The 13,441-nt window shown below is 42.2% G+C and overlaps 2 protein-coding genes across 2 annotated transcripts; one reads left to right on the top strand and one right to left on the bottom strand.

The window, feature by feature from the left end:
* Positions 1-414: 414 nt before the first annotated feature.
* Positions 415-2,452, bottom strand: LOC308323998 (large ribosomal subunit protein uL16). The gene is made up of 2 exons (XM_080775892.1): positions 2,356-2,452; positions 415-1,184 (listed from the first exon to the last, which is right to left on the bottom strand). Exon 2 carries the CDS (start codon positions 1,172-1,174, stop codon positions 524-526), a length of 651 nt encoding a protein of 216 aa, XP_080632018.1. The 5' UTR covers positions 1,175-1,184; positions 2,356-2,452; the 3' UTR covers positions 415-523.
* Positions 2,453-4,650: 2,198 nt separating this feature from the next.
* Positions 4,651-6,956, top strand: LOC308324023 (large ribosomal subunit protein uL16). The gene is made up of 2 exons (XM_080775917.1): positions 4,651-4,733; positions 6,049-6,956. Exon 2 carries the CDS (start codon positions 6,197-6,199, stop codon positions 6,845-6,847), a length of 651 nt encoding a protein of 216 aa, XP_080632043.1. The 5' UTR covers positions 4,651-4,733; positions 6,049-6,196; the 3' UTR covers positions 6,848-6,956.
* Positions 6,957-13,441: the final 6,485 nt, after the last annotated feature.

Raw genomic sequence — 13,441 nt, 5'->3', positions numbered from 1 at the left:
TTACTAAAGTATTGCGTGTTTAAGTGTTTAGTAACACAAACCCTGAAGATACCCTGAAGAAGGCAACTTGTTTGTCGAAACGTTGGTAACAAATGTGTTTTTGGCATCAGGACCTCTACTTTCTATTTTAAAGTTAGTAATACAAATCTAACATATTAATAGCAAAGACTAGTCACACATTGTGACAGGTTGTGAGCTTTATACATCCACATTTTTTTTTAAAACTTTTTTAAAGGCTTCGCCTATAATGACATGCCCAAAATAGGGATGCCAAGTTTTTAAAGACTGGGGGTCTGAGACACATCAACTGCATAACTGCCAATACCAATGTTGTAAAAATAAAAGTAAAATAATGTCCGATACATCACCCAGATCTACATATCTGTCAGGCTCTATTGAAGAATGCTTCAGAACTCTGTCATTCCTCCATTTTATTAGTGCACATCAAGCCAAAGTAATACATGTTTCCATAATTATTTTTTGTTTGAGTACAACATATACTGAAGCCTGTTTATGAGGCACTCTACTTCTTGGTATGGAGGAACTTCCAGCGAGTCAGAGGGCCCGTCTTGGCGATATACTTGACGCCGCAGCCGTCGGGAACCACACGCTTCTCTGCCATCATCGCGTCGAAGTCGCACGCGTTGAACTTGGTGAAGCCGTACTTCTTGGAGATGTGGATCTTCTGGCGTCCGGGGAACTTGAACTTGGCCCTACGCAGGGCCTCGATCACATGCTCCCGGTTCCCGGTCTTGGTGCGCACGGACATGATCACTTGACCGATGCGCACGCGGGCCACCGTGCCCAGGGGCTTTCCGAAGGCGCCGCGCATCCCCGTCTGGAGCCTGTCAGCACCGGCGCACGACAACATCTTGTTGATGCGGACGACGTGGAAGGGGTGTACACGAATGCGGATGTGGAATCCGTCCTTGCCGCAGGTCTTCACCATGTACTTGTTGGCACAGATACGCGCCGCCTCCAGCGCCTCCGACGACAGCTGCTCGTACTCGTCGGAGACCATGTGGCCGCATAGCGGGAACTCCTCCACATGGGCCTTCTTCCGGCCAAGGTCGAAGATACGGATCTTGGGGTCGGGGACCCCCCGGCAGAAGCGGGACTTGGGGTAAGGCTTGTTCTTGCAGTACCTGTAGCAGCGGGCTGGTCGGCGACCCATGACTAATGATCTGTGAAAAACGAGGAACAGGACACGTTATTTAGTGTTGCTTGGCTCGGTCAGCAGCGGTTTATTACTGACTCAATATATCAACATTAATTTGCATATATCTAAATAATAACAGACATTTTACTTCACAATAGCTTCAAAAATACAAAATACAATAAACCAAATAAATCAAAAATAAACTGTATCCTTCATAAAACCAAAAATAAAGTGCACAATAATAACCCGTTTGACATACTATCTAATCTGTATTCTTACTCTCAACTAGCCATGGTTCACATGACGGCGCAACTGCAGCCTGTTTTGCGATCGCTACATTTACATTGTAAAGGTGTACGTCATAAACATTCAGATTCCAAATATAAAGTACTCGCCACATGTGCCACGGGTGTTAGAATTTTGCTGGTAGAGAGATTAGCATTGCTGCATCCGGCGTTGTTTAATAAAAAGCATTTTTATCCGAGCTGTCATTTTGCCATTGCTTTCAACTACTCGCCCCTATCGGTCGGGAGGAGGTGGCACTCGGTGTGTTCGATATAGGCACGCTGACCGCCCTGCGAAAACAGACTAATAGGCGAGTGCGCTCCCGGTGTGCAACTGTGGATTTCCCAAACGAACCCCGTTTGAGAAAAGTAGCCGGGGCGCTCGGATAAAAATGCTTTTTATTTAACAACGCGGGATGCAGAAATGCTAATCGCTGTACCAGCACATTTTTAACACCCGTGGCACATGTGGCGAGGTCTTTATTTGAAATCGGAATGTTTATATACACGTTTGGACTAAATGTAGCGATTGCATAAAACAGGCTGCAGTTGCGTCATGTTTCAGGGCTAACTCTCAACATATTACAAAATGAATACTGTAGTCAGAACACTCAGATTCCATTTATCATAACAATAAATTTACTAAATCTAATACTCTTATTCATTCACACCATTAGCTCAAATACACATTCAAAATAACACGTTTTCATTCAGAAACGCACGCGCACCACGTGTGCTGTCTGGTAACACAGTGTAAAACTACCTGGCAGCAGCCATTATTCAACTCGATCAAAACAATAAAACTACTGGTCCAAACTCACTTCGACTACACTCAAAACGTTACTAAACATGTCACTGACAGTTCACAGTAGTTTCAACATCATTAGGAATGTTTAGATATGGTTTTTATACCTGTGAAAAACGAGGAGCAGGACACGTTCTTTAGTGTAGCTCAGCAGCAGGAAAAGGAAGAGGAGCAGCGGTTTATTACTGACTGCGCATGCGTTGGACCGAGACTATAGGCAGTTCCTCTATGATTCACAGCAGCGCCATCTATTGACTAGGAAGTCTAATAAGATGTGGCATCTCATAAAAAGTGTCAATAATGTTAGAATAGTTCTAATACATCTTAAAAAATGGGGGGTGTATGTTTTAGTGACAAACTATAATAGAGGCTATTTCTGAACCCTCTACAGTTACATATACTGATGACATCAGGACATCCGTGTTAATTGTTCCACTTTGTTGTTATGTGAATGAGAGAGAGAGAGAGAGAGAGAGAGAGAGAGAGAGACAGAGAGAGAGAGAGAGAGAGAGAGAGAGAGAGAGAGAGAGAGTAGAGCAAGGATGGCAGACACTCTTGGGAGCATCACTGCAGTTGTAGGACAGCCCTCTGTGATTGACCAGTATAGTGTAAGACAGTGGTTCCTAAACTTTTTCATGTCAAGGACCCCCAAATTGACAGTAATTAGTCTGCGGACCCCCATTTGAAAATATACTGCAGTGCCCCTGGGGCCTCTACAGTGGTGCCCACTGGCCTACTTGGAACGATGCAAGTTGGAAATGAATGCCCCACCCAGATATTTTGTCTGTGTCCCTTATATGCTCATATATGGAGTTATTTGTCAGACATGCCCAAATATGGAGTCTATATGCACACGTCAGAATGATGTCATGTCAGAAGTTAGAACAGGCCAGCTCTCCGTGACACACGGTCTATGACTGAACCCATGGGTACAGACAAATTCATGGTTCACAGAAGTAATTTCTCTATGGAGAATAACATTGGGTCATGTTATACTGTTATAGTCTCACTCTCATATAAGAATTTTGGTCCAAAAATAAATAAAACTGTCCTGGCGATATTGTCGGGGAGGTGGCTCTGTATCGTTTACGACAGTCATATTATATTATATTTGATACAGTCTGTTTCTAGTGAAAATGTAACTAATTCAGCAGCAGTAACATTAGCGAATCAGTTGATTCTTAATATCCATATGAGTGAAACGGCCAGGATGATGTGTGTATTTTTCAAACACAGTTCTTATGAGGCGATCTAAAATCCCTCTATGGGGATTATAATGCAAATAAAAAGTAGATGAACCCGTGGACTTCGCACCCTCAGACTTCCGCATGTGGGTGTGAAATTATCTCAATTGTAATAATAGATAGTGTTGCAGATGAAACTTTTTCATAGTTTTCATAAATAGTTTCATTGACTTGTTTCAGTTTGACAGAACTATCAGTGTAAATAAATGTTTTTCTTTTTACACATTATTAGTGTGGTTGCACTCATTTTCACTAGAAACAGACTGTATAAAATATAATATAATATGACTGTCGTAAACGATACAGAGCCACCTCCCCGACAATATCGCTAGGACAGTTTGTTTATTTTTGGACCAAAATTCTTATATGAGAGTGAGACTATAACATGACCCAATGTTATTCTTCATAGAGAAATTACTTCCTTGAACCATGAGTGACGTCAGGACTTGGGCGCTCTATGTAAATTCGTATGTACCCATGGGTTCAGTCATAGACCGTGTGCCACGGTGAGCTGGCCTGTTCTGACATCATTCTGACGTGTGCATATAGACTCCATATTTGGGCATGCCTGACAAATAACTCCATATATGAGCATATAAGGGACACAGACAAAATATCTGGGTGGGGCATTCATTTCCAACTTGCATCGTTCCAAGTAGGCCAGTGGGCACCACTGTAGAGGCCCCAGGGGCACCGCAGTATATATCCAAATGGGGGTCCGCAGACTAATTACTGTCTATTTGGGGGTCCTTGACATGAAAAAGTTTAGGAACCACTGTCTTACACTATACTGGTCAATCACAGAGGGCTGTCCTACAACTGCGGTGATGCTCCCTCTCCTTGTATTTCCCTGCCTCCTCTGCCATCCTTGCTCTACTTCTCTCTCTCTCATTCACATAACAACAAAGTGGAACAACACGGATGTCCTGATGTCATCAGTATATGTAAGTGTAGAGGGTTCAGAAATAGCCTCTATTATAGTTTGTCACTAAAACATACACCCCCCATTTTTTAAGATGTATTAACTATTCTAACATTATTGACACTTTTTTATGAGATGCCACATCTTATTAGACTTCCTAGTCAATAGATGGCGCTGCTGTGAATCATAGAGGAACTGCCTATAGTCTCGGTCCCACGCATGCGCAGTCAGTAATAAACAGCTGCTGACCGAGCCAAGCTCCTTTTAATACTCTATGGAGCAACAGTAAAGAACGTGTCCTGTTCCTCGTTTTTCACAGGTATAAAAACCATATCTAAACATTCCTAATGATGTTGAAACTACTGTGAACTGTCAGTGACATGTTTAGTAACGTTTTGAGTGTACTTGAAGTGAATTTGGACCAGTAGTTTTATTGTTTTTGAGTTGAATAATGGCTGCTGCCAGGTAGTTTTACACTGTTACCACACAGACGTGGTGCGGTCTCGTTTTGGTCTCGCCCTTCATTAGCCCCGCAAGCAGAACCCAAATGTAGTAAAGTTTCTGACACTTTGATTAAAGCGACAATCAAATTTCATAAAAGTTTTATGTAGGGTTCCGAGAGGGGCTATAGCCCTTCATTTGTCTTGGTCTTGTCTCGGACCAATTGTCTCGGGTCTCTTCCCCAACCGAGACCACTCGAGACGAGACAATGCAAAACTCTAGTTTCTTACCTTGTGGCTCGTGCTGGTTGTTTGAAGAATTATCATCCAATAATTCTAATCCAATGTTTGTTTGTCTGGAGATCCAACACTGTTATATTATTAAAGTAAGTAAACTTTAAGAAGAGCTGGTCATTGTGCTGCAGTCAGTGAGAAGCTGCTCCGCTCTGCTAATTGATCCGACCTTTATACTGGCATGAAGGTAATTACTTATTTGGCAGCACCTGCTTTCATACTATTCTTTTTTTTCTAATAAGGTTTGGCCTTATAGATTTTGTATAGTTAATTAACACAAAAAAGTTTCTCCCAATGGGCTCTGATGTGCATGCCTCATTGTTGTTCAATCATTGATATTTAAAATAAATATTTGAATAAATCATCCTGTAGTAGGCCTATACATAATATAATATTGAGCTTTTCCAAAGTCAGTAAAATCTATTTGTAGTGTTTCAGATCAAGATTGTTTTCTGTGCCTATATCAAATAAGAAAAAAATAAACCAGGTCTTGGTCTTAACTCTGTCTCGCCTTGCGGCGGTCTCGGTCTCGACCCCTCTAGGTCTTGGTCTTGGTCTCGGCCCCCCTAGACTCGGGGTGGTCTCGTCCCGGTCTCGACCCTCCTAGGTCTTGGTCTTGTCTTGGTCTCGCTTTAGGTGGTCTCGACTACAACACTAAAGATTGGATATTATGTCAAACGGGTTATTATTGTGCACTTTATTTTTGGTTTCATGAAGGATACAGTTTATTTTTGATTTATTTGGTTTATTGTATTTTGTATTTTTTAAGCTATTGTGAAGTAAGATGTCTGTTGTTATTTTGATATATGCAAATTAATGTTGATATATTGAGTCTAATAAACCGCTGCTGACCGAGCCAAGCAACACTAAAGAACGTGTCCTGTTCCTCGTTTTTTACAGATACTGATGACATCGGGGATCTCCATATATGGGCAAAGGACTTCAGCATCAGCATTACCAATACACCATTATATAAACGAAATAAGAACTGAATTTACATCAAACAATCTGTCTTGCTCCTCTTGAGTGAGTACCATAAATCTTAGTCATGGGTCGCCGACCAGCCCGCTGCTACAGGTACTGCAAGAACAAGCCTTACCCCAAGTCCCGCTTCTGCCGGGGGGTCCCCGACCCCAAGATCCGGATCTTCGACCTGGGCCGGAAGAAGGCCCATGTGGAGGAGTTCCCGCTATGCGGCCACATGGTCTCCGACGAGTACGAGCAGCTGTCGTCGGAGGCGCTGGAGGCGGCGCGTATCTGTGCCAACAAGTACATGGTGAAGACCTGCGGCAAGGACGGATTCCACATCCGCATTCGCGTACACCCCTTCCACGTCGTCCGCATCAACAAGATGTTGTCGTGCGCCGGTGCTGACAGGCTCCAGACGGGGATGCGCGGCGCCTTCGGAAAGCCCCTGGGCACGGTGGCCCGCGTGCGCATCGGTCAAGTGATCATGTCCGTGCGCACCAAGACCGGGAACCGGGAGCATGTGATCGAGGCCCTGCGTAGGGCCAAGTTCAAGTTCCCCGGACGCCAGAAGATCCACATCTCCAAGAAGTACGGCTTCACCAAGTTCAACGCGTGCGACTTCGACGCGATGATGGCAGAGAAGCGTGTGGTTCCCGACGGCTGCGGCGTCAAGTATATCGCCAAGACGGGCCCTCTGACTCGCTGGAAGTTCCTCCATACCAAGAAGTAGAGTGCCTCATAAACAGGCTTCAGTATATGTTGTACTCAAAAAAATAAATATTATGGAAACATGTATTACTTTGGCTTGATGTGCACTAATAAAATGGAGGAATGACAGAGTTCTGGAGCATTCTTCAATAGAGCCTGACAAATATTTAGATCTGGGCGATGTATCGGACATTATTTTACTTTTATTTTTACAACATTGGTATTGGCAGTTATGCAGTTGATGTGTCTCAGACCCCCAGTCTTTAAAAACTTGGCATCCCTATTTTGGGCATGTCATTATAGGCGAAGCTCACAACCTGTCACAATGTGTGACTAAGAAAAGATAAAAGAAAAAGAAAATTAATCGGAAGTATTTCAATAAAATAAAGTTCAGTTAATGTGAATATTTCAAATTGACTTGTTTGCTTGTTCATTATATTATTGAAGTACTGTAGGCTACTGTGTACTGTACAGCAACGTCACTCCATTTGTCAAACCAAAGGTTCATACTGTAGGTGTAAAAGAAAGTGAAATCTTTTTTAACAAGGTTTTATTCCAAGTGCAAGTCTCCACTCCAGCCAGGAAATGTTCTTCTCCGTCAATCAGATTAAACATTTCAATAAGCGCCTTCATGTTCTCAAGTGGTGGCCAGCAAGCAGTCAATCCAACTGTCTACAATATCTGTATAATAAATGCATTTGGGGATTAATTTAGCCTGTGTTAAATGAGATTTTCTCGAATTGCAATTGTCATTTTGAATCTTGGATTCATACCCCTAAATATTGACTGTAATGACTGACTCGATCTATACAATAATAAGGTTTTGAGCAACTAGAAGGATCGCATTCAGTACATGTTTTCAGATCATTTGTTTTACTCCAGTGGAGCAGACTTACTTACTCCAGTGGAGCAGAGGCAAGCAGAAATCATTGTGCCCTGCCATTACCCCCCACCTCCCACCAGGGATGGATTAACCCCCACGAGGGCCTCTGGGTCGGTAATATTTGCAGGGCCCCCATAGCGCGCGTGTGCGGGACATATTCGTGTTTTTAACCTAAATTTAACAAAATCAACAGCCAATGGAGGGTCCCAGGAGCCCTTTTCAGGGCATCAAACCTAGTACGGTGCAATTTCCCCGAATTCCAAGGGCCCCTGGGCCACGCACGCACGGACGTTTAGCCATCCAAACCAACAGGTATACGTGCAATAACTGCAGCAGTACAGAACACTGTGTTTTACACAGGCAATATCATAACATCCTGACAGAGACTCAAATAAAAGAAAAACAGTGCCCTCTTTTAGTCTGTCTCAAGAGACTAGGTAGAGGCAAACGACTGTCCAAGAACACTATATTGCAATATTAACAGTGCAGAAAGTCTGTCCGGAGGCTACCGCTGGCACCACCACTGATGAAAAGCAGCTGTCAGCAGAAGCCTCCAGCTAACGCTGTGACACAAAAGGGGTCCATACTGCTTTTGGCCTTTGGAGAACGTGCATGCGCACTTACTGTAGCCTACTTCTTACTCAGATAGCAGAGGAAACCATGCAAGGCACCACAGTCGGGTGCAGCTAGCAGCATTGGACTTTGGCACGCAGATGGTTGGAGCCGGGGCTCAAAACGGGGACCGTATATGATTCCAAGATTGCTGCTCTAGCCTCTACCTACTGAGCCACTGCCGACCTGAGCTGGTACAACTGATATTGTATTGTTTATGTTTATGTGGGTAAGAAGGTTTACAGTAATGTGCTGTATCAAATGATGCAGGCCTGTGATAATGTGGGTTTGGCGGCAGTCGGGTATATGGACTGCGTGGGACTTTGAAATCTTGAGTTTATTTGAATTCCTACTGGAATTCTGTTCTGAAACTATATGTCTGTGAAAAGAGTTGGAGAAAATGTAAGCGCACTGTGTGTGAGTGTGCGTTGGCATGCACAGGGCAGGCGTGAGACACTATACACTGTGCACTGCCAGCTGTACTGGCTAAAGGAAAAATGGAGCATCTTGCTTTTTATATTTTATGCTTTGCTAACTTATTAACAATAATGGGTGAACAGTGCCCACACAGTCCTTTAATCATAAATTCTGTCTGTAAAGATAGATACGAGGCCCTAATGGGTATAAAGAAAAGCAAGCACAAAAAAGGCTACATTTAATAATGTCTTACTGAGCCCAGAGTGAGTGAGTGAGTGTGTGCGTGCGTGCGTGCGTATTAGCAATAGCATACATAAACACATGCTTAGTGGATGGTCTTAATACTATAATAATAATTAACACAATTTACATAGCAGGAGGTGTTGGCTGGTATCACATGCAGTTATTAGATCAGTTATTGGTTCACTTTTGCATCATGTCACACACACACGCACACATGCGCACACACAGAAACAGAAAAAAATTGAGAGACCTCACATCTCAGCCCATTGTCTAGTGAAAGTTTCCTTCCATCCTTTCCGTTTTAAATTGCCTCATTGTTTCTTTCTCCTTTTTACTTAACTCTCTCTCTCTCCTATATAATCAGTGTCTGCCTACTCAGCAGGAGGACTCTGAATAATTGATTTCAGGGACAGGATTAAAAAGATACTGAGACAGGGAAAGACAGAAGAGATGGAGAGGTGGAACGAAGAAGATGCACAGGCAGATATGGAAGGCAAAAGAAAGAAAGAGATCAGGCTAGGAAGTATAGGAAGGAAGTCAGGACCAAGAGTAAGAACATGACCCTCGCTACTTCATCACAGTGAAAGTGGGCATCTTGGTACCATTTTGGTGGCTGCAGGTGTCACTTGTTTGCACGCATGCGAGCACGCACACACACGTGCGCACACACACACACACACACGTTCACACCCCTGTTTTGCGAGCCATGTGTCAAACCAGATTAGCTTGTCTGACAGAGGCGTGTTCAATTCTGCATATACAGTAGTCCTTACTCATGCTCCTGCGTGTTTGAGAGAGAAAGAAAGAGAGAGAGAGAAACAGAAAGAGAAGATATAGGAGAGATGTCCCATCACGATAATTTCAACTCATGCTCTCCATGGTTGCTTGCACAATTTCATAAGATTTTTTTATATGAGAAACCTGAAATACACAAATTGCGAGCCTCTGAAGAATAGGCCCCATATGGCTTTATTGTGAAACTGCATCATATTGTGCAACCTATATTGCAGTGGTTCCCAAACCTTTTAGCCTGACCCAGAAGAGAAATCTCTCCCCAGGACCCAAATGAAAATAGCAGACACTATTTTCACTACTTCTCTAACATTTGTTTTGAAATTTCTTTGATTTCTTCTCGAAATTACTGAGGAAATCATAGAATAAATGTGTAAAACCAAAAATAGAGGGACCCATAAAAATGTGTCCACGACCCACAAATGAAGACCCAGTGTTTTGGAACCAGTGGCTATTGAACCCCGGACCTTCTAGCTGTGAGGCCGCAGTGGTGGAAAAAGTACTGTCCCATTTCAAGTTATCAAATGTATAAAACAATCTTTTGAATCTTTTGTTATTTGGATGACCCTAATTGGATCATACAAAACCTTGAATGATTACTATTGCAATTTATTTTGGGTCAAATCTTAGATTGACTGGCCTCAAAGGTTACAGCTTGAGCCCATATGGTAAACTAGACCTGCATACTTAGTTTAGACTAGTCATTGGTTAGACATGGGTTAAGGTTAGGTTTAGGTGTGCTGCCCCGTGGGAGGTTAGGGTTAGGGTGAGGGTTTGAGATGTTGTAGTTGTAGTTGTAGGACTAATGACTGGTCTAACCAAATGACTAGTCTAAACCAAGTACTGCATGCACCCGTACGTGTCCGTCGGCCACCAGCCTATATGTGCAAACTACCAAAATTGGTCATGATTAGCTTTTACTGTCACTGTCATGTTGTTAGTAAACAACGGACAACAAAGAAGGAATCAGTTTAGGTTGAACTAGAAAAATGTGCTCTTTGGAGCACAGGTCTCCACCAGGCCAGTTACTGTAGGTTATTGTGGGCCATTGTAGATTAGCTGTACACAAACGGACGGAAATACAACAAAGAAATGTATGTACTGTTCAAACAGATATAAAGTAAACCCACCTGTCCTCCCATCCACACAAAAAAGCAATTGTTTCAGTATTCTGGTTAGGTCTAAAACTAGTAATACAGATTGTGGGTAGCTGTGCAATTGTTTGTAGAGGAAAGGACAGCTGGAGATCTATAGTTGCTAGTCAGTAGTCACAGAAGAATAGATCTTGAGTGTGATCAAATACTGGGTCAAAAAGTGACTAACTGGTATTATATCATGAATATTTTGTCGATAACGTATACAGAATCAATAGCCATTTTTTGCTCACATAAAATGCATATTTGTATTGACTATTTGTAGTGAGAGAGTATTTTACAATCTGCCACACACAGTTGTGTGCATTGATTATTTGTCAGTTATTTGACGGCTCATTTCAATTGAAGGCTAAACTACTTGGTATTAGGCCAAATATGCCACTGTCTTCACTCTTCAGTCTCTCTCTGCCACACATTAGACGGTAATGTGACATGTCATTAGCGCATAGTGTTGTAAAGCACTATGCACTTTTCCCAAGTTAATGACAAGGAAGTAACCCTTAATAATTCAGTGATGTAGGCTCAGATCAGTCAGCCTGGTTCAGCAGTGAGGTGCAGTATGATTTCTCTTGATTTGCATGAACCAGAAACAGTGCACAGTAAAATCCTTAGTGTTCGTTTAACTCAACAAATGGAATCAAATGGTCCATTTGGTTTCATTTGTACCCTCTTCAGAGGTAAATTAGCTGAGGATTTTACTGTGTGCCTTCATGGCAAGTGGGGCAAATCAGGTGACTTGGAAGGTGGATTTAAAATATATATAATCTCAGGTGTTTGCATGCATATTACAAGGCAAGGACTGTAATCCTAGCAAGGACATCCTGCCATTGTCCTTTTTATGCATCATTGGTATTTGTGCATCAGCTGGCGCACAGGCTCTCCAGGGAAGCACTTAAAAACGAATTTCTTGAGAAGGGGGATAACTTCCAATGATTAGGCTACCTTATGCTTAGAATCCTTTACTTCATGGATGAAGAATCAATTAATCAGTCAGTCAGTCAGGCAGGCAGTCAGGCAGTCAGTCAGCAACCAAGAATCAAAAGGGATTTATTTGTCACTCACGGTGTGGTTCAGATCCATTATAATCTCTATTTTTAAACATGATGACCCAAGGGTGCCTCTTAATTATAGATGGATCAGTCTTGTTTGTACAGTCTACAACAACTTATATTCCTCTATACTCAACGGCAGGCTTACGTTCCATCTAGAGAAAATAATGGTTTCCTCAAAGATAGATCCTACATTGACCAACTTTATTCACTATACGTATATGTACAATAACCAGTAAGACACGCAAACGCGGTAAGCGAACGCAGCTTGTACATATTTGGGTTTTGGACGTATAGCTGCTTTGGGGACTCCTTATATGGTTATGGCTGAGTCATGGTGACGTATTGATGCAACACACTCCATATTTGGACGTAGCTCCATATATGGGCACAAAGGGGGGACACACGCACACACAGACACACAGACACACAGACATGATCTGCTAGGTCTCATAGTAAGTGCTCACTGCGTTCGCAATCACTGCGTTCGCAATAAGAACCAGGATGAGAGGAAACCATTTTGCCTTAGCCTTAGATTTAGCCTTAGCCTTAGAGGCACTTTATCAGGCCTGCTGATAATGAAAAAAACTAAACAAAAAACTAGAAAAATAAACAAAATAATCAAAACAATGAATTGAAAACGATTCTTAAAGATGTCCGTCACATAATTTACTGTAGGCCTACAGTCGCCTAACTGATCAATTTAACAGTTACACATGCAGTTAGCCATTGACAGTCACAGTATATTTTGAGCATTTGCTGGTTAGATCATTATTCAACAAGAAATGAATGCTAGTCTGGAATGGGTGTATACACAGTGTACAGTATGCAGTTACAGCACAACAAAATAATGTATAGTGAAAACCGTTCATATCTGGTGTGGCATTCAGTGACATGAAATAAATTTGCTTTTGCAGCAAATAATTCTGAATAATGAAGCCATTATTACATTAAATGAAGGCAGCGTGAAGAATTACTTCAGTAGAGTGAAAACAACAGCTGATGTAATTCTAAAAGAATATGGCTTGGCTTATCATTAAAGCAACAACTCAAAGTACTGTACACAGCATATTCTTAATTCCTTCAATGTGTTGCTGTTTGATACCGTATCTATCATACAGAGACTGAACAAGTTATGTTTGTTTATTTGTCTGATAAACATTCAGGGTTATTGTTATACAGGCTATTGCTAATTGCATGGAGAAATTGTGACCTTACTACTGAATGCATGCCTCCAGGGGAGCTATTCACCACACCAGGGAATTGTATTAGGCCTATACATTTGTTTGCAGTTTTCCCAAGTAAAGCATATTCATCGGCTTTTAAAGACACCTCGAGTTCTGAGCACTCAACACTTTTGCCTGAAATGCTTTGCTTTGTACAGTACAAAATGTAGAAATAAATCGGCTAGGCCATTCTACGGTTAATTTTCTATTAGTAGCCTATACTGTGCAAAGAAACGATGT

Source organism: Protomyctophum bolini, assembly GCF_963924005.1.
Source record: "Protomyctophum bolini genome assembly, chromosome: 11".
NCBI classification, from domain to species: domain Eukaryota; kingdom Metazoa; phylum Chordata; class Actinopteri; order Myctophiformes; family Myctophidae; genus Protomyctophum; species Protomyctophum bolini.
The sequence above is the reverse complement of the archived record's forward strand: the minus strand, read 5'-3'. Positions and strand labels throughout refer to the sequence as shown.

Coding starts and splice junctions, on each gene's coding strand:
- LOC308323998 (XM_080775892.1), bottom strand. CDS start 1,174: ATGGGTCGCCGACCAGCCCGCTGCTACAGGTACTGCAAGAACAAGCCT.
- LOC308324023 (XM_080775917.1), top strand. CDS start 6,197: ATGGGTCGCCGACCAGCCCGCTGCTACAGGTACTGCAAGAACAAGCCT.